Source organism: Prionailurus bengalensis, chromosome F2 (genome assembly GCF_016509475.1).
Source record: "Prionailurus bengalensis isolate Pbe53 chromosome F2, Fcat_Pben_1.1_paternal_pri, whole genome shotgun sequence".
Lineage (NCBI taxonomy): Eukaryota > Metazoa > Chordata > Mammalia > Carnivora > Felidae > Prionailurus > Prionailurus bengalensis.
Window position 1 is genome coordinate 48,461,975 of NC_057353.1, and position 23,042 is coordinate 48,485,016.

Sequence of the window (23,042 nt, forward strand, 5' to 3'; positions counted from 1 at the left end):
GCCTGACCTTCGACTGGGCGCAGCCGAGCTCCCCTGGCAGCCTCTGGGCTTCGTCTGGAAATGACAAATTAGAAAATGATGTGGAATTGAGCTGCTCAAGAGGCAGGTAATCGGTTCACCCCCTCTTGGACCTCCGAGCCAGCCTTTGTGTCCCTGGGTCATCAGGAAGGTCACCGAGACTCCCCATGTCTTCCGGGCTGAAGGATGTCCGAGCAGAAGCCCTCAGACGTTGCCTGTCAACCAGGAAATCCCCAGCTGGCTCTGAACAAACACACAAGCTGCCTCGCAGGAGCCCCGCATATCCGCAGACACTTATGCAGCGGTTTCCAAAAGTCTGCCCCACCCAGGTTTCTGGGCCTCGGCTGCCTCCACCAGACCCACCCGGGGAGTTTATTCAACGTACAGATTCCTGGGCCCCAACCCAGAGCCACGGATAGACTGTCTTGGAGGCTGGGCCTCGAAATCCATATTCATAGCAATCCTCCCTAGGGCTCTGGAACCCCTGCGAGCAGACAGCCCTGCTTGTTGGCTCCGAGGGTTATTAGGAATAAACCCACAGAGAAGGCAACGTAATGAAAAGAACATGGCAGGGGAACTGTGATTCTGCAGTCAGTGAAGTCTACCAGAAATCCTGATAAGGGGATGGCGATCGATGAGAACTGAAAAGAAAACGGGCCCTTCCAGAGAGATTGTGTAATTCACATTTGTTTTGCGCCCACTTAGCACCGGAGCTTCCAGAGAGGTGGGGAGTGGCATGGAGAAGATTCTAATTGCACAGGCTGCTGGTTCCTCTGAGAGATTTTTTTAAAGGGGTATTTCCAGTGACGTGCTGTCAGTGGGCGCTCTGGGGGAAAAAAAAGAATTAGTCTTGATTTCTACTGGTTGCTGGTTTCCCTCGGGTAAATACTGCCCCCATGGCCGTACCAACTACCGACACAATATCACTGAGCATGAAGGTGAGAGGAGAGGCACAGATTAGGTCTCTCCACTGGCACAAGCCTGTTTCAGCACACCTCAGCCAGTCCCCAGATTCAAAGGAGATCTTCCTGCAAAAAAAAAAAAAAAAAAAAAAAAAAAATCCAGCAGTATCTGCAGGACCATCACCGAAATGTGCCATACTGGAACCCCCTGGGACCAGAACAGGCGGAGTAACTGGGCCCGAGGGCACACCGACCGCGCCATCAGGGCGAGCTCTGCACCCAGCGGTGTGAACACCAGCCTGTTCCCCGCCAGGAGCTGATGCTTGATGCCCAAGCACATGCTTCCTGAACAAAAAGTCAGCAGCCTGCCTACGGCGGAGCCCAGTTTCCTAGGGAAGTGGGGACATACAGAAGAAACGGGAACTAAGCATTTCAGGTCCCGGAAGTGGCTAGGGTTTTCTTTTTGACCTCCGCTAGTAATCACTCGGTAAAGACTCAGAGTTCACACTAAAGGAAATGGAGATGTTGCCTGCAGCCGTGGTATATGGATAGGGAGATTCTTCAACATTAGCTGCAGCCATAGGCAGGGGCGGGAGAGGTTGGTAGAACACATTCTGTACAACCTGAATTGAAGTGGAGTGCAAAATATCCAATTAATCATTCAGATTTGTGTCTAAGTAACCCCGATGCTCAGGTGTGAATTTGAAGTACTTTAAAGAGCCGCTCTGGGGAGAGATGTGAAACCCATGATGGATATAAAATTGGCACATATTTTCCCAGGTAGGCTAACGTGTTGGGGAAATGGAAAGAAAGCAGAGGTTTCTGGGAACTGCCTCTTTTGCACGGGTGAAGAAACAAGGAAGAGACGAAAATGCAGATCTCACGTTAGATGGGAAACATCCTTGCCACTTTCGACCCTCAAGGGGAACTGGTTCCATAAGTGTGCCAACCAGATTTCGTGCACAAGATGAGGAGTAGAGAGACAGCAGGAAACATGGATGGCTTTATTTTCAAGCTACTTCCGGTTCTGAGAATCCTAGCCTAGGGGTGGGAATAAGGCAAAGCTAGTAAAATACCATTAAAAACAAAAACAAAAACAGAGCCTGGGTGGCTCAGTCTGTTAAGGCTCAGGTCATGCCTTTGGCTCAGGTCATGATCTCACGGCTTGTGAGTTTGAGCCCCGCGTCAGGCTCTGTGCTGACAGCTCAGAGCCTGCCTCAGATTCTGTGTGTCCCTCTCTCTCTGCCCCCCCCCCCCATTTGCACACCGTCTCTCTCTCTCTCTCTCTCTCTCTCAAATATAAATAAACATTTTAAAAAATTAAAACAAAACAAAAATAAGCAAATGAGATCCTGCTATACAATGAGCTACTATAAATATTTGCTCCTGGGATTGGCTGACAAACATTGGGCCACTAGCTGGTGGGACTGCTGGTGAAATTTAATGGCATACATCTCTTCTCGACTTGGTAGATCATCAGCGATAGCACACCGCCACCTTAAAATGGGCCACGGTAAGGACATTTACACCACAGTGCCTGGCAAATCCTACCAATCGGGCCAATTGTCGCTGGAGAAGCAGTCCTCACAGGTCTACCGCTGCCGGCAAGTTATCCTGTTGAGAAGTCGGATCATAACCAAGTGCGTCGGTCTGGTTGGCTGCCGTAACAAAAGATCGCGGACCAGGCAGCTGAAACAACACAAATTTACTTTCTCACGGTTCTGGAAACTAGAAGTTTAAGTTCAAGGTATCTGCAGGGTTGGTTTCTTCTGAGGCCTCCCTCCTGGGATTGCAGATGGCCGCCTTGTCACTGAGACCTCACGTGGCCTTTCCCCTGTGCACCTCCCTCATGTCTTTTCCTCCCCCTTACAAGGACACCCGTCATATTGAATTAGGGCCCGTTTATACAGCCTCATTTGACCTTAATGATCTCCTTATAGGTCCCAACTTCAAATAGTCATATTGGGAGAAAGGACTTCAACATATGAATTCCAGGGGTGACAAAATTCAGCCCATTACACTGTATGACAGACACTTGGGGAGGACGCGTTTTATTTTCAGGGCAGTGTAGGTACAGGGATTTCAAGCCTGCTGGCATGGTCGGCCATGGGAAGGGGGTAATAATTTTGTGAATCAAAGGAACCTTCACTTTGGCCGTGGTCCTACTAGCAACGTAAGTGTCAGGAAACACTCGTCTGCTCCCCGGGAGCCCTGAGACCCTGGTGCCAGGTCCTGCATCATTTACAACTTGGTGAAATAGAGAAAAAAGGGCAGCAGCTATCAGCCTTGTTCTTAAAGATGGAATCCCAGAGAAGCGCAGACTTTGAAATTTCCAGACCGAGTATTTACACAGGACGTGCTGAGCACTGTCATAAGAGTAAAGACTTTTTACAGCAATAAGGACTAGGCATGTGACATCAGTTGGTGCCATCAGAACGAAGCCCGGGACTCACTGAGAGCTACAGTGCAGACACTCTTTCTCATCCAGGCGTAACTCAGGAAACGTGTATCCTTGGTTACTATTATTAGCCATCTTGTGAGCATAGGGGAAGAAGGCTTGAGCAGGAGGCCAACCCTCTGAGGAGGGCAGAGAGGGAAGAAGCCCAGAGAGGTGAAGCCTTGATCACACCATGCCTGCAGCCCTCCTGTACACACATACAGATTATATGTGTTAATTATCTAAGTTAACAAATCCCTTTTATTTTCTAGCCTCGTTTTCACTTTTACTGGGCTTTCTGTTACTCACAGTAAAAATAATCTTCTTAGGGGTGATAATACAAGAGCGCTGTGTGTGTGGGAGGTGCGGGAGGTGGTTCAAGTAAGCTGTAGGTACCAGTTCAGTGTTTCAGTCACATTATCGTACATCCATTCAAATCACCCACTATCCCCATCTCGACCAACGAACGGTTCAAACATGCATATGCATGTATATATCCCACGAGAGAGAAGAGGGAATGGTGGGAGGAGCAAGAAAGTCCTGCAGGACGGGGCTGTGGCAATAGAACTGGACGAAGTCTCCTTCAGTCGTCCCCTTGAAGGTGCCAGCGGTGTGGGAACCTTAGAGCCCTCCCACAAGGATATGCCTGGGCTCAAAGTCGGGGAGGCTGGTCTCATCCTTTGGCGGTGCTGGCTATCGGCTGAGCAGTCCACAGCCAAAGGGGAGGAGACAGGTCCGGGGGGCGGAGCAGGGTGGGGGGGGGTGTGGGTCTAACAGACACCCCTGCCTGCCTGGCGCTTCCTCCCCGCCTCTGCTTCTCTGCCATCAGCTGCAGCCTCTTGCGTGTTCTGTCAGTCCCTTCACCCAAACGATCCTCTCTGTCGTCTGTGGTGTGACAGGCACTGTGCCGGGTGCTACGTGCACAGAGGTGCACGAGGCAGGCTTAGGCTCTGGACATGGGAGCACACTGTCACCACTGTGATGCATGCTTGAGGCAGGACAAGACACAGGAGGAGAGAGGAGGCGGACGCCCAGGGGAAGTGGTGTTTGAACTGCGATCTGAAGCCTGAGTAGTGTTAGCTAAGCAGAGGGGCTTGAGCATGGGTGACACAGAGCAAGCTGCTTGGCCAAGGCACGTAGGAAGAAGGAGCGAGGTGTGTGTTGATGTCTGCGGTCACTGCTCCCCTTCACTTTGGGAATGTGCCCTGTCACCCCCTCACCCAGCTCAGATGAGCCCCGGAGTCCTTGTTCGGTAGGGAGGGGGCGAGAGGCGAGGAGGAACTCATAGGCTAGAGGGAGGGGGAGCAGGGGTGGCTAGGAGGATTGTTCAGGGACTTCAGTCCCCCATGAGTGTAAAAACTAAATAAATAAAACCTTCGGGAGGCACCTAGGTAGCCCAATTGGTTAAGCATCCAACTTCCTTCCACTCAGGTCATGATCTCATGGGTTCAAGTTCGTGAGTTCGAGCCCCATATCTGGCTCACTGCTGCTGTCGGTGCAGAGCCTGCTTGGGATCCTCTGTCCCCCTTACTCTCTGCCCCTCCCTTCCCTCAAAAATAAATAAACAGTAGAAAAAAAAAACCACAAACAAAAAACCTTCAGTATATTGTTGAAAAAAAAAAAAACAAGAAAGTTAGAGACTGAGGGACTGAGTTGAGAAAGTGGAGTTTCCCGAATTAAGATCAGAGAGACGAGCCAACTCCAGGAGATGATAGAACCATCCCCTCACCCCCCCACCCTCACCATCCCCCCACCCCCCACCCTGACCATTCCCCCACCCCCCACCCGCAATCATCCCCCCACCCCCCCAACCCACGACCATCCCCCCACCCCCACCCCCACCTGCAACCATCCCCCACCCCTCCCCCCCATTTCTCTGCTTCTGGCGTGAACTGTACTGCTGTGGGGGGGGGGGGGCTAACTAGGACCCTGTGAAAAGCTGGGGCTTGGGGACAGATCTTTGAGAAACATCAGGAAAACAACACTCCGGTTTTGTTTATGTAAGAGATAAACACTTGTTTCCAAAACTAGGAGTAAATAAAATTTAAAAAGAGAAACATAAACTCAGGCATTATTAGTATTCTGACGATACCCTGGCTCTCTGGCCACCCAGATGCACCCCTGGAGGAGTAACTTAAACAGTAACAAACCACACTTCTTTGGGTGGCGCCCACCCATGGTTGGGCACCCCCAGCCTTCTGCTGGGCCTTTCCTAGTTATTTCGGGGAGCTCTGCACAACTGTTCCCAGAAGCTCACAATGGCCCTCTCCGCCCCACTGCGAGTCTACTGCTCCAGCTCATTCTGTGGACGTTCCTGGTCCTCTAGCCTAGAAGCCACCTGCAGGTTTCTCGTCACCTTTCCCAGGGCAGTTCTGACATCCTAGCTAAGGGTGCCATCTCCTGGGACTCCCAGCACGGGTGCTGCCTCTGGCAGCTTCCTGGAATCGCACTGCTCTTGGATGCCTCTGTTAGCACTGCTGGGACCTCCTCGAGGCCTCCTGCTCTGGGCACATCTGGGGCCATTGCTGGGGAAGGGTGGAAGGCGACGGAGCTTGGCTCTGTGTCCCGGAGCCTTTGGCGCAACAAAGCCGTCTCCTGCTTCATGTCGAAGTAAGCAGACTTTTTCCCTCCTTTTCTGTGTGCGATCCAAAAGTCGGCTGAGGTCCCTCTGGCCCTGGCTACTTAGAGGCTGGGTCCTTCTGCACGTGCCCACGGTGCCCTCCAAGATCCCTACAGAGGACTGGCATTCTCATGGTCATCCCGGGGCTTGGGCTTCTGGTGTCACCCACAGCTCATCGGTCCCTCGCCCACTCCCACGTGCTATTTTCTGTTCTCCATCAGTGTGGCCCTGCCACGAACCTCAGCTGATGCTTTGATTTTTGTCAAAAAAAAAAAAACCCTCCATTCACATAAGTGATCTGTGAGATGTGCTTGATATTACTGAACATTGAGGAGGGGGTGGAAGTTTCTATCCCACTAGCACAAATGAGTCCAGAGACTGGACATTCTCTAGTCCTAAAAATAACCCACTCCCGGGGTGCCTGACTCAGTCGGTTAAGCATCCAACTCTTGATTTCAGCTCAGGCCATGATCTCACAGTTTGGGGGCTCAAGCCCCGCACCGGGCTCTGTGCTGACAGTGCAGAGCCTGTTTGGGATTCTCTCTTCCCCTCTCTCCGCCCCTCTCCTGCCCTCTTCTCTCTCTCTCTCTCTCAAAGATAAACATTAAAAAAAAAAAAAAATAGCCCGCTACTGACTGCATACGGGTACACACACTTGGCAAAACCGTTCAGCAGCGTCTGGTCGAGTTGAACACGTGCATACTTTATACCCTGAGCCAGCGATTCCATCCCACAAAAACGCTATGAGTGTTGGCTCAGGTGTGTATGAGAAAGACCACACATGGCCTTAGTCCCAACAACAGCCCCAGATGGAGAACGCCTACATGTCCACCTACACGTGCCCATCCATGGAGGAAGCACGCGTTTGCGCGACGCATTTAGGTCCCAGGTTACCACACGGCGATGAAAAGGAACAAAACACAACTGCAGGTCCCAACGGAGATGAGACCACTGGAACGTTGACTCAGAGAAGTGAGATGTGAGAGGCAGATTTTTGTATATTTCCATTCACCTGAAGTTCAAAAGCAGGCAAAATGAGTGTCTGGCAAAACCAGAGAGCAGGCGGGGAGGCTAACGCCAAGAAAGAGGCAGGACAGGGACTTCAGGCATGCTCAGAACGCCCTTTTTCTTGATGTAAGTATGCGTTCTGTGGGTATGTTTACTTGTGAAATTCACCCGGCCGGATGCTCCTGATTTGTCACTTTTCAGTAGGGATGTTATTCTTCAATAAAGAGTATGTTAAATAAAAGACCCTCCTGCCCGAGGAATTTTCTATTGGCCATGTTGGCCTGCACCTCACCTTCCTCCCTCTCCTCCCCCTTCCCGCTCATGTCTTGGACCCTGCAGGTCCTGTTTGTTGGTTTCTAAGGCACAAGGAGTGAACGGTCCCTCTGCCCTGGCTCCCGATCCCTCAGGGTTCACTCCTCTGACCCCTCTCCCCCTCCCCTTCTTGAACAGAGAGAGTTTCTTCCCTAAGGGAGATCCTTGTGCCCGCTTCCAAGAACGCCGTCTCCCACTGGAAGTGTTAGGGGGGCTGGTGGAGGGGCAGGCAGCCCTGAAGGCCTGTGGTGGTCGTGCCTGGGGCCGCAGGGATGGCCCCAGGCACACCCTTCTCCTCTGGGACTTGCCAGCTGGGCAGTCGTGGAAAGTGCCTTCACTTTTGGGTGCTGCAGATCCCTCATCTGTGAAACAGTGACAACAGCCACCCCAAGGGGTTGGCGGTGGGGACAGAATGCAGAAACACGTGACCAACACCTCAAATATTGCCCGGGATGCGGAGTTATCATTGCTGCTTAGAACCCTATCTTACAGAACAGCTAACGGAGAGAGCTGCTTTTTCCTTTTTTTGGGAGAGAGAGAGAGAGAGAGCTCAAATGAGCAAGGGGCAGAGAGAGAGAGGGAGAGAGAGAGAATCCCATGAGGGACTGAGAGAGAGAGAGGGAGAGAGAAGTGGGGCTCACCCGAAGCAGGGTTGCCATTGACCTTTGGAAGTTTGCTAGAAGAACAAATAAATGGGATAGTAAGTTAGCAACGCATTAAAACAGGAGTCTCACCATTGGAGATTTGAAGGAGGACCTAGAAGTCATGGACTCCACAGCTAAGGAGGTTGACCCACACTGTCAGCCTCGATTTCTTAGTTCAAATTCCCTTAGTCCGTGTCCCCAGATGCTCAAGTCCTGGAAGAAAGAACCCGGCTGAGTAGCTATGGTTGGGGACCTCACTCGGTGCAGAAATTTAGACCTAGGATGGGAAGCAGGTCGTGTCTTAGAAGGATTCTTACCAGGGTCTCCCCAGATGTTCCCCCTGATGGGTGGGAGTGGGCTTTAGTTCTTTTATTTTGAGAGACAGAGAGCAAGCACAAGCAGGGGACTAGGGGGGCAGAGAAAGAGAGGGAGCGAGAGAGAATCCCAAGCAGGCTCCATGCTGTCAGCACAGAGCCGAATGCTGGGACTGAACCCACCAACCACGAGATCATGGCCTGAGCCGAAACCAAGAGTCGGACGCTTAACCAACTGAGCCACCCAGGCGCCCTGGGATTCAGTTCTTTGAGGAGGGGACCAACAGGTAGGTAGAGGCCTCAAAAGCTCTATCATAAAGTTCCACAATGTGAGGCTGACTTAAATGCTTTAGGGAAAGTGTAGTTATTGTGACTTTGAAGTGCCAAGGTACTGAATAACTTCCAGAACTATAAGTAAAGCAGCGATTCTCAACATGTGATCCTAAGACCCTTTCGGGGGTGTGAAGTGTTCTTCCTTTTTCAACTACACATTTGTGCAAAGCCAGATTCTCTTTTCTACTTAACGCAAACGTACGGTGACAAAAGAGGACATATCACAACAGGCTGAAAGGCAGCAGGAGATATTTTAGCCATCCTCTATAAAGCCGAACATTGGAAAGATTTGTAAAAATGCAAAATATTGCCACCATTTTCATTTTTTTGTTGTTATGGAAAACAAAGCTCCCATAAAAACGCATTACTTGTATTAACATGTAATGGCTTTGCTATTACTATTTTTAAGTGATTACATAGTCTGTAATAATATGTACATATTGATGAATAAGACCCACCTAACCTCCTCCTTGGGCTTCCTGTCCCTCAGCTCAGAGGGACCCTGGGTCTTGGCGTCTCTCCAGCTCTGGCATCGAGGGTCGTACCTTGTCCTGTCTTTGCTGGGTTTCTGCAGGGCGTTGAGAAAGAGTCAGGAATCTGAATATATTTCAGCTCCCCGGAGCTTTCCCTGCAAAGCCAAGTCAGACGAACATTAGGTCAAAAGAGGGATTTCCTTTTCATGTTCTTCGGTTAAAAGCAACCCCAGCTAGAGGCAGAAAAGCCACTGCCTTGTGGAGAACCATGGCGGAAACAGGTGGCATCTCCTTTGTGGGAATTATTTGTTCTGCATGCATCCTCCTTGGCATGAGTTGACAGAGAAAGTTCTTGCTTCTTTACAAAGTAAGCCCTCCATGCTGCGTGAGGGAAGGAATTCTTGGTAAGAGGTGTTCTTTTGGGAGAGAGGGGAAACTTGTTTCCTCAGGAAACAAGTCCTCCTGAGGACTGCATCCGCGTCCCTGAGGAGGCACTCAGGAAGCCGTCACACCCATGGCAGGGTGACTGTCGGTGGGACCCAGGTCGAAGCAGTGCAGCAAAGCACATTACCCCGTTTGAAGGACAAAATGTGCAGCAATCAAGCTACAGGCGTATGGCTAATGACAGAAGCAGGAAACCCCCAAGTCCTGATGTTCAAATTGAATTTCTCTTTCATCTTTAAGGTGAAGAGAGAAGAGAAATTGTCTTAAGGGTCACTGGTCTTTGAAGACACAGAGACTGGAAGCCGGCCGCCTGGGTGGAACCCTAGCTTTGCCACTTGGGGGTGAGCTCTGTGCCTCAGTCTCATCTGTAAAATGGGGATAGTCCCTACTTCATAGCGTTTTGGTGACGATTAGCCTGACACAGACAGACTCGCGTACTCATTAAACGTAAACTATCGTTACTGTTCAAGTAAGCATCTGTTAGGAGTTAGGCACTTACGTGGTGGTAGATGGAGAATAAACATTCGCGACCCCCTCAAACTAATCAGGACACTGTCTGCGGTGGAAGCAAGCCCTTCTGTGTCTGGCAGGCGTCCAAGGAAATGTCCTCTTCCGTGTGAATGATTCCAGCGTGAAGCTCAAGGAAATGTTTTGGTCTCTGTCGTCATCAAGAACAATCCAGATTGGAGCTAACCATTTGTCTTGCAGAATTCAAGGGGAGGGGGAGGGGAAGGGAGCTGTGGGCACATGAGAGGGTGGGGGAAAGAGGAGTCAGAGCCTACCGCTGTCACAGACAACTCAGCGCTCGGGATGAGGCTCCGTAGTAGCCTTTAAAGCAGAAACACAGGACTGCACCTTGCTGAGGCCAGCGTGCTGTGGATGGACCACCACAGGCACTTTGTAGTCCCACCTTCTTCTCCAGCCTGCATCCCCTGGCCCAGTTTTGACATTCAAGGCCCACATCCAGGAAACTATTCAGTCCCAGGCAAAGCAGGATGGCGATCACGAATACCATATCCACTCCTCAAATCTTAACGAGGAAGTTTACTCATGTATATACGCAGCCTATAAAAGTCCCATGGTCCAGGTTCTATCTGGACATGAGCCAGGGTAGATGGGAGCCTCCACAGACATACTGCTATGTGGGAAAGGGCCCCCACCTCCATGTTAGAGCCCATGGAAGCTCCTTGTGCTTGTGCTTCAGGAGACTGACTGTAGATCACTTCTGTGGGTTTCTGTAGAATCCGGTGAGTTTCTACTCCTTCTGACCTGAATAGAACCCGGTTCCATCTGATCTTTAAAGGAGCCGTTAACCTTTGCTAAGTCACTTGAAATGATGTCAAAAATATGCTTTATGATGAAGAGTAAAATCACTGGCAGAATAGGATCACAGGAGAACCCTAGCGAAAATAAAGCTGTAACCAGCTTCATAATGTGCCATGTATATTCAGGTGTGTGTACTTAAATTCCTGAACCTGTGTATTTAAGAATCGAAAACCAAAAGCTTGCTTGTTTTAACCTTTGCTGACATTTGCTAAGGGATAGAATTCATCATGATATAAGAGTTCAGAAGTCTATCACTTGGAGCTAGAGAAGTCTGTGTAATTCCTGCAGTGAGCCCTCAGGAAAAAAGCGGGCCATATTTCTATTAACAGAGTTCACTCTTCGGAATTGGGTGGAATCACTCTTGAAAGACTTTAGCATTTGTCTATAGAAGAGGACGATTCATTTTTGCTTTGACATATCCCATGTGAGTCAGGGGCCAGCCTCCCATTCTAATACCTCCAGGGAAACTTATTTTCTTTACTAAGACATCTCATCTGCACACAGAGGGGCCCCCTGGCTCATAGCTGGAGAACACTGGGGAATACTGGGGAATACTAGGCTTGGTCTAGTCATACACAAGGGACTTCAGTGTAGGAGGCTCTCACCTCTCTATGAGTCATCATGAACTCCATCACTTCCTCCATTTCTTGTTATTGTTCCGTGAGTGATTCTACCTGAGCCCTCTTCTTTTCTCAATCTATTTCTTCTGCTGAGTGATCTTGGCCACTCCAGGGTTCCAACTGTGTATGGAATTGTGACTCCTGAATTTCTATCCCTGGCCAAGCTTTCTTTGGAGTTTCAGACCCACTTATCTGCAGGCTATTCCACATTGCCACCTTAAAGTTGTCAGTACCTCGTATTCAGCCTATCCCCCCAACTTTTCTTCCTCAGTCAATGGCAACAATCCTGCCAAGCTAGAAACCTAGGAATCATGACGGATTCCTCCCCCGCTCCGTGCTCACTCTGTTCACGAAGTTCTGTTTAATTCGCTCCTTTGTTCGCTTAGTGAGTAAGTCTTGAGCCCTAGGCGTTGCATTAGGTATCTCATGGTGAGCAAAAGTAGACGAGGTCCCTGCCTTCACAGAGCTCACAGTCTAGTCGGGGAAACGGAGAAACGATGTCATGAAAGGAGTACGCAGAGTTATTAAGTGCTTAGTTGGGGGGCCAGGAGGGCTTCTCTGAGGAAGGGACCTTTAAGAAGACATTTCAAGAATGCCTCCGGAGTTAACTAGATCAAGGGCATGGGGTGGGGAGTTTAATTTCTAAGCAGAGAGAAGAGTATATGCACAAGTCCTGAATGAGGCGGAATGAGTGAGACCTTGAGAAAGGCCACTGTGGCTGAAGCATAATGAATCACAGGAATAATGATGGGGGTGGAGATGGGGAGGTAGGCAAAGGCCCTATTATTCAGCATCTTATAAGGATTTTGGCCCTTGCTCTAGGAGGACAGAAAAGGGTGGGTGGGATGGGGGCGGATGACAGATTTACACATGAAAATCACTCTGGCTGCCATGCGGAGAGTATACCGGATGCGCCTGAGTGGACGGGAGGGGAAGGTGACCCCACTGGGTTCCTTCTCGCCATCCTACAGCCACGATCCCCAGTCCAGACTTCGGCAGTCCTTGCTCTCCATCAGGAGTCACCTCTGCTGTTGTCCCCTTACAATGCTGGGGACTCTCTGCAGCTATCAGACTTTCCTTTCAATTTCTCTCAGCGGAAAAGAAAATTAGTCCTTCTTCACTGTGCTCAGTGTTCAAACTCCTTAGCCGGCCCACAAGTCCCTTCAAACCTGGCTCTTACCTCCTTCTCTGGTTGCCACATCCAACCGCTTGTCCTCAAGTACCCTACGTCTTAACAGGGGGATTTAAGAGCTGGAGAGCAGGTTGAGGGGAATGGCCCAGAGGAGAAGTACCTGAACCAAGGCTGAGGCTGAGCCCAAGGTCCAGCATGTTGATCCAGCTGAGAGCACAGGAAACTGGCCCAAATGAGGGTTTCAGGCAGTTGACTTCAAGCAACTTCAGGCAGTTGGCTACAAGAGTATCAGGGGTCAACACTTGGGAATCCCTTGGGGACAAGGCATCTAGAGGCTTGGACACAGACCGAGGTGAAGTTGCTGGGAGGCGGTGACAGACAGGAGCCTGGGCACTAGGAGATGGGAGCTTAAGAGCAGGACCCCAGGCACTGGAGAACTGAGGTTCTGAGGCAGCAAGGATACCAGATAGCAAAGAATGGGCAGGACTCAGAGACTTGGGGCTAAGAAGGTCAAGGACAAAGGCTGACCTGAGATGACTTGGTAAGAAGAACCGCAGGAAAGCTCTGTGAAGAAAGCAAGCTTTTTACATGTAGAAATGTAGGGGTCAGAACAAATCCTAGAGTATAAGGGGCAAGGCTAGATGTCAAGTCAAGGCTGGAGCTGGAAGGGCATAGAGAAAGGAGCCAGGCAGCTCCTTCCATCACCCACACCAAGACCTTTGCAGCCGTAGCCAGGCCTAGGGACAGACACAAGCCAAGGACATTGACGGTTACCCCCATGAACCCCAAAGGGCCATGACTGCTTGAGGGGACCCATCCAACTTCAAGGTAAATGAAATCTCAACATTAGGATGGTTCTGCGAGTAGCTCTGTAACTCTAAGGAGGGCCTCTGGAGACCGTGACTGTGTGCAGTTCACACGGTAACCAGAAGACTATGACATACTTTGGAGGGTGGTGAGGTCATAGAACACAAGCTTTAAAGTAAGTGAATCGTGTGGGCCTCATTTATTTTTAAAAGAAACTTCTGAGAAGAGCTTAGAACAATTTTTTTCCCCCCTGAGTGCCATTTCCCAAAGGTACTCACAAAACAATAAGGTGTGACTGTAATGGCTGCACTGAGTTGCCTTTTGGACAGTGTTAGAAGGGACATAAAGAAGGTGGACCGAGAACTAAGGCAGTTGAGATGCATCGACGAATGCACGCGATGCCTCTGCGACTTGTACATGCACCCATACTGCTGCTGCGACCTGCACCCCTACCCGTACTGCCTGTGCTACTCGAAGCGAGCGCGCTCCTGTGGCCTGTGCGACCTCTATCCGTGTTGCCTGTGTGACGTCAAGCTCTACTGCCTGCGACCGTCTCTCAGAAGTTTGGAGAGGAAAGCCATCAGAGCCATAGAAGATGAAAAGAGAGAGCTTGCCAAGTAAAAGCACGTTTTAAGATTTTTCATAGCCGGTGTATTAACCTTCTGAGCCGAAATGGGGGAGGGGATGCCACAGCTGGTACTCGGACAAATACGAAAAGGGCTCAAGATAATAACTCTGGTGATTTAGCAAAGATTTAAGAACAGAAGAGTAAATGGGCCCAGGACAGGAACCGTGAGATTCTCAAAAGACAACGGAATGATGTCGATTGCCAAGGTTGTGTTGGTTTATGGTAGGAGTGCCGACATGATAAATAATGCGGCTTTAATGAGCGAAAGAAATAGGAGGTGTCATTAAAAAGCTATTGGAAGGAGCAAACTAAACATTTTTTCTGGTTATGAGTAAAGTGATTTGAGTAGATTTGGGCTTACAGAAATGACTACAGGAGAAGCAATAATAATTGATCAAATCCTTAATGTTCGCCAGCGGCTCTAAGAGCAGGGGAGAAAATTGAACAACAGAGGCGTTCCCTCGGTTTTGTAGGAGAACCCTTCTCCCATGCCCCAACCCCAGGCCTACTCAAAACCCATCCGGAGCTGGGCCTATTACCTCGGCGCCCTCTCTGGCAGTAGCAAAAGTTGTGCTCCTGAACTACAGACCTGAGAGTCACAGCTTTCAGAACAGAGTCGAGAGGGTTTTAATTGAATTGGGTAATGTTTAAAGCCACTTTTTACAATTTTGTTTGATTACATTTCCTTTTATGGCCTGGAGAAGGTTTTCTAACTTTCCGCTGCATGCCATCCGGTCTGGTACAACTGACGAAAACAATTGTTGAAAGTACTGTCCTCTGGTTAAATAAACTATGGTACGTCTGTACACTAGGATGCTAAGTAGATGTAAAGCAGGCTGACGAAGTATTGTATGTGTTGATGTATTACATGAAAAAGGCAAGAAAAACTACTTAATATGCTACTATTTTTAAAAAAGATGGGCACAAATGGATGATCGATTTTTTGATTGAAATATACTTGGCACGTAACATTGTGCAAATTTATAGCGTGGCTGATACATTTCTATATTCTAATGATTGCCATTGTAGTGACAATCAGCACCTCTCCCGTGTTCCATAATTATCACTGCCTTTTAGTGGTTGGAATATTTACATTCTAGTCTCTTAGCAAGTTTGATGATTATAATGCAACATTGTTGTCTATACTTACTATACTGTGCACTGGATCTCTGAGACTTATTTACTACTTGCTGCAAGTTTCTATCCTTAAACAACATTGTTCCTATCCCAACAATCAATTAATAGGTTTTGAGACTGACGTGCTGCCTTCTGTGCTAAGGAGGCAGGTGATAGATTAATAGATTAGATAGATAGGTAGGTGGATGGATACATGGATGGACAGATGGAGAGATAGAGTCTGAGACAGAGACAGATACTTGATAACAGTGACCAGGATGTTCCAGAAGAAAGGACAATAGGGCAACTATTGTCCAAGTCATCAGTCACCAAGATCAGGAATGGACCTCTGACAATAGTCTGGGATGGGGCTATTGCGCTTAAGCAAATCTACACTCAATTTGAAACAGTTTGTTGTTGTTGTTGTTTTTTAAGATTTTATTTTAGGGGCGCCTGGGTGGCTCGGTCGGTTAAGCGTCTGACTTCGGCTCGGGTCATGATCTCACGGTCTGTGAGTTCGAGCCCTGCGTCGGGCTCTGTGCTGACAGCTCAGAGCCTGGAGCCTGCTTTGGATTCTGTGTCTCCCTCTCTCTCTGCCCCTCCCCTGTTCACGCTCTGTCTCTCTCTGTCTCAAAAATAAATAAACGTTAAAAAAAAAAATTAAAAAAAAAAGATTTTATTTTAATGTTTATTTATTTTGAGAGAGAGAGAGAGAGAGAGAGAGAGCAGGGGTGGGGCAGAGAGAGAGAGAGAGGGAGTGAGAGAGAGAAAGAACCCAAAGCAGGCTCCACACTGCCAGCGTAGAGCCCAACTCAGGGCTCGAACACACGAACTGTGAGATCATGACCTGTGCTGAAATCAGGAGTTGGATGCTTAACCGACTGAGCCACCTCTGTGCCCCTGAAATAGTTTTTATTTTTACTGCTCAGAGTATCAAGTTACATAAGTTTTGCACACTGGGAGTTAGGAATTCCTTCTTTAATTGGTCTACATGAAGGGTTACTTGTGAGCAGGCCTGTATCTACTGTCTTTGTGCCTCTGAATCCTTGAATACCCTTGATCCAAGTTCTTCCAGCCTTTGTCTCCTGACTGGCCCTCCTCCCCAGACTCTTCAGATAAGGGTGCCTCTCTGTTGTCCACCCCCTAGGTGCCCTCCACCAGCTCTAGGAGCCCCTACTTCTTGGCATGCAATAGACACAACCTCCAACTTACTTCTCGGCAGTGTGGTTTATATAAGAGATGATGCTTTCTATGCGTTGTGATACTTCTCCTGACAATGTCTGGATTTTGCTGACTTTTTTCCTGTGCCTGAGGCAGTATGGGAAGCTGGTGATGTCTTTATATTAATTCCCTGGTCTTTGAACTGATAACGCTGAGTCCTTTCTGGAAATGACCTCAGTCTTGCCTGCTGTGTCTCCTCCCAGCCACTTTCCTCCCATTCATACCACCTTGTGAAACCCTCCTATGCTCTATTTCTGATAGCTTGACATTTCACTATCCAGAAAGGCTTTGTGTTGTTACCTGCAAACCTAAATATTCAATTTTCCTGACCATGGATGAAAATGTTAAAGCCTGATCCAGCCCCAATCCCAGAGGACTCCTACTATTAATATTTTTTTCTTCCAGTGAAATGCCTCTTTTTCCTTATTTCTCAGCTAGCTCCCAATCCATGACTAAGTAGATCCAGAAATATCATGTTGATTCACTTTTTTTAAACAGTCTTTGCTGTGAAAACTTGCCCAAGGCTTTGTGGGTTTAGAAGTCATATTCACATGATCTTCTATCCCTTTAAAGAACGCTAACAGTTTGGTTAGGTATGACATGCCCTTTCTGACGCCAGGCTGCATTGTCCTGAAGGTTCTTTGTCCAATAGGAAAGATTCCCCGGTCTACAGCTGCCATTACTCCATTGGAATTGTCTTTCTGTCTGAGAGTCAACCTGCTCTTTTAACAACTGGTTAAGAAGGCTCATTTCTCCCATAAGTTTCCTGAGCATTCCCGCGTGTTGATTGATGAGTGTGTGTTGTGCGTGTGTGTTTTTAGACCAGGTATAGAAGGTCCAATCCATTTCCATTGTTTACCTAGCACCTTGGCAGTATCTTCCTTAGTAGAGACTCAAGTAAGTACTTCCATTTTTTTTTTTTTAACCTTCTTTGATATTCTCTTTTCCTCCTCCAACTACCCTTTGCATCGCAAGCACTAGCAATTTCCCTGACTCTTCCTTCCTCTTCTGGATTTAGAGGGACTACGGTGCCTGACTCTGGTTCCCTTTGTAAGAAGCCATGCCACTAGCCTGTCTTAAGTTTGCGCCCGATTCACTACCACACTTCGTGGGCTTCCCTTTCCTCCATACCGAAGGGGCACAGACAAATGCACACCAGCCCTTCCTCAGCCCTGCCCTTAGGGGTTGACCATCTAATGGATGGAGCCCCCTTCTCAGCTCCGACCCCCGGTGACTTGCAGACAAATGCTGGATTTGCAGCTGAGCTGGAGGGGCTCATTGGGCTCAGGCTCGCACCCTTTGCTGCTTAATACCCAGAAACTCAGCCTGATTTCCTCCACTCATCCAACTATCTGTGATGGGTCTCAATCTCTCTTGAAAATCCCCACATGAGGGGCACCATCTTCTGCAAACTTCAAAAACTGGCCCTCTCATTTCTTTCTTTGTTTACGCCTTCCTGTTCTAAGACCAAGGTTTTCACCGACTCGCTCTTATTTGGTGAGGCTAATGACAGCCTCTTGGTGAGTGCTTTGTGGGCCCAGCCGTCAGGGAACTCTTTCTACCTCCCCATGCTCTGACCCATAGGCCAGGGCAGAGCAGTCTCTCCCCCAGAGTCCCTGCAGAGGGGGAAGAGAGTGTGGCCCCTTGTTACCCCTCCCCATAATTCCTTCATACCCACAGGTCTCCGAGCCCAGTCACCCCAGGGGGTAGGGGCAGGAATGGCTGTCCCTCTAGGCCAAAGGCTTGTCTATTATCTGGTTTCACCTTATTGGTTAATGACACAGGACTTGAGGCTGGGTCACTTAAAGCCTCAGGTTTCAGGGAAGTCTGAGGAAGGTGGAGCCCGGTCCAGCCTGATAAAGACACTCACCCTTTATCGAGCGAAAATTATGTGCCGCCTTTCGTCTTCACCTGATCCTTGTGATGTCTTGGCTGTTCTAGAGATGATGAAACAGATTCAGGAGCAGTGTTCTTGACCACTAGGAGCTGGGAAAGCCGGATTTGCCTGAGTCTGGGATTCCTGTGCTTAACCAGCCCGTCGGTGGTTCTCAAAGAATGGGCTCGGGACCAGCATCAGGTGGAACTGCTTAGAAATGTGAATTCTTGGCTCCTCCCTCAAGCCGCTGAGTTGGAAACTCTGGGGGGTGGGGACCAGCACCTGTGTTCCAACAAGCACTGCTGGGGCCTCTGATGCCCCTGTATTTGCTACCCTGCCCCCGCGGAGTGACACTGTTCTTCAATATCATCCAAAAGTCAGAAGAGAGACAAGGCAGGAAAGGCGAAGAGACAGAAGGAAGAAGAGAAAGGGAAAGATGAGTTGGAAAGGAGGAATAGAGTTTGGTGGGTCTTTGGAAGGGGTCTAAACTTAGGAGAAAAAGCACAGTACTCCAAGGCCTACCTCCCTTTGGTCCTGGGTGGAGATAGGCCTCTTTTTGACACCTTCATTATTTCATTCAGCACCAGGCTGAAGCTCACTTATGGCTTTGTGAAAATGGCTGACCGTACCGCTCACCGTTGCTGAGGGCAGCGTGTTGCACATGCGGGAGCTTGGTGATGATACACTCAGGTGAACTGCAGCTCGAGTAGGGAGAAGATGCGTATTCCCGAGTGGCAGTCATGGACCCCCATCTGTCCACTCGCTTTCCCTCAGCTTCCCTGAGAGGATTCTGCAACGAGCCAGGGGGCTGATTTCCCTATGTTTGCTGTGGCCAAGCTCCAGCCTCACAATAACAACTATAGGAGGCAACCTCCCCCCCCCCCCAACCTTTGCCCAGAACACTACAGAGCCATGGAAAATCCCTTGTGGGGTGATAGGTACCTGGCCAGACAGGAGTCAGTTAAATCTGACAAGTAAAATGTGGCTCCTGCAATTTCTCCTAAAGCCACCCCACCCCACAGATAAGCCCCGACCAAGAAGCAAAAGGAAGGAGACACCTCCCTTGGCCTAGAATTTTTAGGCAATTTCCCAAAGACTCAGATTTGTGAGACCTCTGTGCAGCTGCCGCAGGGGCAAAGGGGCCAGAGTGACCCTGCCAGAGAAAGAGGGGGAATCTGAACAACAACAACAACAATAACAACATGCAATTGCACTCCAAGACTTCAGACTGATGACAGGAGGAGAAGGATCTGGAAGCCCACTTTGGCTTGTAGAACTGGCTCCCAGATCCATATCTGGGAGGGCAGGAGGCCTTCAGCAGAATCAGTTTAGCAGTAGTGAGGGGTCCTGGCACCCCTGCCTGGGATCCTTGGTCCTGTTTTGTGAGGACCTTCGTGGTCCTTCGTGCCAGGGTTTGAGGTTTCTCATTCCACGTCCACACCATGGGAGGTTCCGGAGAGATCCAGGGGCACCCATTCTGCTCTGTGTTTCACTCTTGCCTTTGGCTGTTCAGGCTTCCCGGTCCTGGCCCATCCAGAGAGGGCGCGGGACATCTTGGTGAGCTCCTCTCTGCCCATACAGGGAGAGTAGAGTGCGTTTTCTCCTGTTTTGTTTTTTCCACAGAGATAAAGACCTTTTTTTTTTTTTTTTTTTTTTTTTTAAGTCCAATTCTCTTCCTTTCTCCTTAGTATGGCCCGTGGGTACCCTGGCACACCCAGGGCATGAAAGACATCTGTACCCCATCCTCCCCAGGTTCCTTGGGGCCGGAGGCGGAAATGCAGCTCAGTGACCCTCACAGTCCTCTGGGTGCCTTGTGCAAGTTGTTTCTGTTGGCCTTGGTGTCTTCCAGGACACCAGTCCATTGCGTCATTTTGCAAATTAGCCTCTAAGAGCCTTGCTTCGGAACCTTTGGTGCAAGGGCCCACGCTTGTTAAGCCAACCATGTGAAAAATACAGATTCAGATCAGTATGCAGAGCATGACTTCATAAGAACACACACAAGAATCTACATATGTATGTAGAAATACACACACAGAGGAAAATTGAGCACCAAACTGTGAGATGCTCTGTACGATCACGGGTATTTTGTGACCTATTCCATTTTTTTTTTTTTTTTTTTGCTTATCTGTATATTTTCTAAGTTTTCTACAGTGAACTCATATAACTTCTTTAACAAAAAGCAGGGTATAAACAAAATTCAGCCTAAAAGGCAAGAACTAAAAAGGTATCTCAAACCAATCATCCAATTGCAAAGTTCAGACTTGTCAAACTGGAAGAAGTTCTAGAAATCACGTGCTCGAAAACCTTCCTTTGGAGGCCAAGTGTTGCAAGATGTGCCAGGAGTGTCTCTTAGAACACGGAGTTTAAAAAAAAATTTTTTTCTTATGTTAAAGGATAAAAAGAAGACCATTTCAGAACATTAGGTTGTCTTTGGAAGGATCTCCAAGTAGAAAGAAAATGGACCCTAGGGAAAGCCAGAGCACATAAGGCTAATGCCGGGCTGCCCAACCTGTGTGCCAAGCACTACAATAAATCCTTTTCGTTCATTAACTGATTTAAACCTCCCAAACCCTAGAAGTAGGTTACTACTCTTGTCCCAATTTGACAGATGAGGAAACTGAGGCACAGAGAAGCGAAGTAATTTGTCCACGCGGCAGAACCAACGCTTGAACCTAAATGCTCTGGCTCCAGAGCCTGTGCCCTTAGGCACTTTGTGTTACTAGTTCTCGACACACCACGGGTGTTCAATTAGCCTGAGCTGCTGTTGTTATTTTGTTATTATGAAGGATTCACACAGGACTGTTGAGCAGCAACAAGGCAGCTCTATAGGGACCCCGGGGACCCGTGTTTGCCGCTCCAGGGGCCGCAGACAGTGGTATTTAACAGCTAGCCACGTGGGGGTGGGAGACAGGAGATAAAAAGCCCTCATTTGTAGAGTTTTCCCATTTCCATAGTATAAATACCCCATCACATGGATTTCAAGGGTCAACAGGAGGTCAGGGGGTAGGAGGGGGCCAGGGAGGTACACAATTAGCCCCTGCACGCTGATGGGACCCGGATCCGGTTCACGACCCCTCCAAGCTCACTGTTCCAGAGGGTGCCAGCCATCCAGCACTTGGAGCCGTCTCACAGTGGCAGGAAGAGACAGGCCCCGGTGGGCAGGGCAGAGTCAGGGCACTTTTGCCTTGTCATTTTGTTGATGGAACTTTCAGGCTGGGTCTGTGTGACAGCCCAGGGTGGCTCCAATCTTGTGGGTAGCAGGGCTGGGTTCTGAGGCTGAAAGACATCTTTATAATGATTTTAAATGATATCTTATTAGTTGCATCCCCTTAAAAAAACTCTTAAGAGTCTACATATAATAGTAGTAATAATAACGATCACAGTAATCATTAAGCAAGATTTCTAACGCACTAAGCACAGGTACTGTTATTATTTCCATTTTACAGATGAGGAAACTAAGGCAAGTTTCCACAATTAATAAAAGGAGGATCTGGGATTTAAATGCAAGAGAAAGATCTGGAACTTCAAGCAACCATCTGTTGTTAACAGAGGTTTACCTGTGGCAGAATGCGATTTACACGGGTGGACTCTCAGTGTTTCCTTTATACACTTGGGGAAAAGTTTGACTTTTCAGAATGACTAGTGTTCCTTTTACTATTTAAAAAAAAAAGAGAGAGAGAGATCAGGCGCCTGGCTGGCTCAGGTGGTAGACTATGTGACCCTTGACCTTTGATCTGAGTTCAAAACCCACGAGGGGCCCAGGGCTAACTTAAATATATATATATATATATATATATATATAGGGGTGCCTGGGTGGCGCAGTCGGTTAAGCGTCCGACTTCAGCCAGGTCACAATGTCGCGGTCCGCGAGTTCGAGCCCCGCCTCGGGCTCTGGGCTGATGGCTCAGAGCCTGGAGCCTGTTTCCGATTCTGTGTCTCCCTCTCTCTCTGCCCCTCCCCCGTTCATGCTCTGTGTCTCTCTGTCCCAAAAATAAATAAACGTTGAAAAAAAAAATTAAAAAAAAAAAGAGGGTGTACTACTTAAAAAAAATATATATATATATAATAATAATGAAAAACAGATCAAAATATTGCTTCTCAAGCTGTGTCTGAGATCTGAGCTTCTTCCTCCCACCCTCTCCTTTTTTCTAACTTCCAGACTGAGAAGAACAACAAATAGAATTCTGGCCTCCTCTTGCTGTAGCAGTAACATTTTAGGATCGGTAAACGTGTGCGGCTTTGAACCGGATCAAGTCAAAGTTCGGGTGAAGGACGGAAAGGTGTGCGTGTCGGCAGAGCGGGAGAACAGGTACGACTGCCTCGGATCGAAAAAGTACAGCTACATGAACATCTGCAAAGAGTTCAGCCTGCCGCCCTGCGTGGACGAGAAAGACGTGACGTACTCCTACGGGCTCGGCAGTTGCGTCAAGATCGAGTCTCCCTGCTACCCCTGCACCTCTCCCTGCAACCCTTGCAACCCCTGCAGCCCCTGCAGCCCCTGCAGCCCCTGCAACCCCTGCAACCCCTGCAACCCCTGTGACCCTTGCAGCCCCTGCTATCCCTGCGGGAGTCGCTTTTCCTGTAGGAAGATGCTTTTGTAAAGCATAGGAACGCATGACTTAGTGAAAGGCACCTACTCCAGTCAGGCAGCTCTTCCAGTGTTTCTTTCCCCTCTTCCCGCGGCCCATGTTAGTTAAGTCGGTAGGAAACTGAATACATAACTGCAATCCACCCGCGCTGTGTGCAGGTCTCTTGGTTCAATCGCTGCGGGAACCCTGCCTGGTGGGTGGGCTTAGGACTGGCTGTGGGGC

General features: G+C 48.9%; 1 protein-coding gene and 1 long non-coding RNA gene across 4 annotated transcripts; one reads left to right on the forward strand and one right to left on the reverse strand.

Moving 5' to 3' along the window:
* Positions 1-2,200: 2,200 nt before the first annotated feature.
* On the reverse strand, positions 2,201-13,459 carry LOC122495682. 3 transcript variants are annotated; one of them, XR_006300535.1, is made up of 5 exons: positions 12,632-13,459; positions 11,437-11,571; positions 10,005-10,242; positions 9,047-9,216; positions 7,894-8,154 (listed from the first exon to the last, which is right to left on the reverse strand). It is a non-coding gene; the product is annotated as an uncharacterized LOC122495682 (long non-coding RNA). The 3 variants fall into 3 exon arrangements; XR_006300536.1 differs by lacking the exons at positions 7,894-8,154; positions 10,005-10,242 and adding an exon at positions 2,201-2,609; XR_006300534.1 differs by lacking the exon at positions 10,005-10,242 and having other exon boundaries at positions 7,898-8,154.
* Positions 13,460-13,556: 97 nt separating this feature from the next.
* On the forward strand, positions 13,557-22,962 carry ODF1 (outer dense fiber of sperm tails 1). The gene is made up of 2 exons (XM_043601509.1): positions 13,557-14,007; positions 22,391-22,962. Exons 1-2 carry the CDS (start codon positions 13,691-13,693, stop codon positions 22,830-22,832), a joined length of 759 nt encoding a protein of 252 aa, XP_043457444.1. The 5' UTR covers positions 13,557-13,690; the 3' UTR covers positions 22,833-22,962.
* The last annotated feature ends 80 nt before the right edge of the window (positions 22,963-23,042 follow it).

Bases quoted from the DNA above. Each gene is read 5' to 3' on its own strand.
- ODF1 (XM_043601509.1), top strand. From the start codon at position 13,691: ATGGCTGCACTGAGTTGCCTTTTGGACAGTGTTAGAAGGGACATAAAG. The intron at 14,008-22,390 runs GTAAAAGCACGT...TCTAACTTCCAG, and splicing joins GAAAAGAGAGAGCTTGCCAA to ACTGAGAAGAACAACAAATA.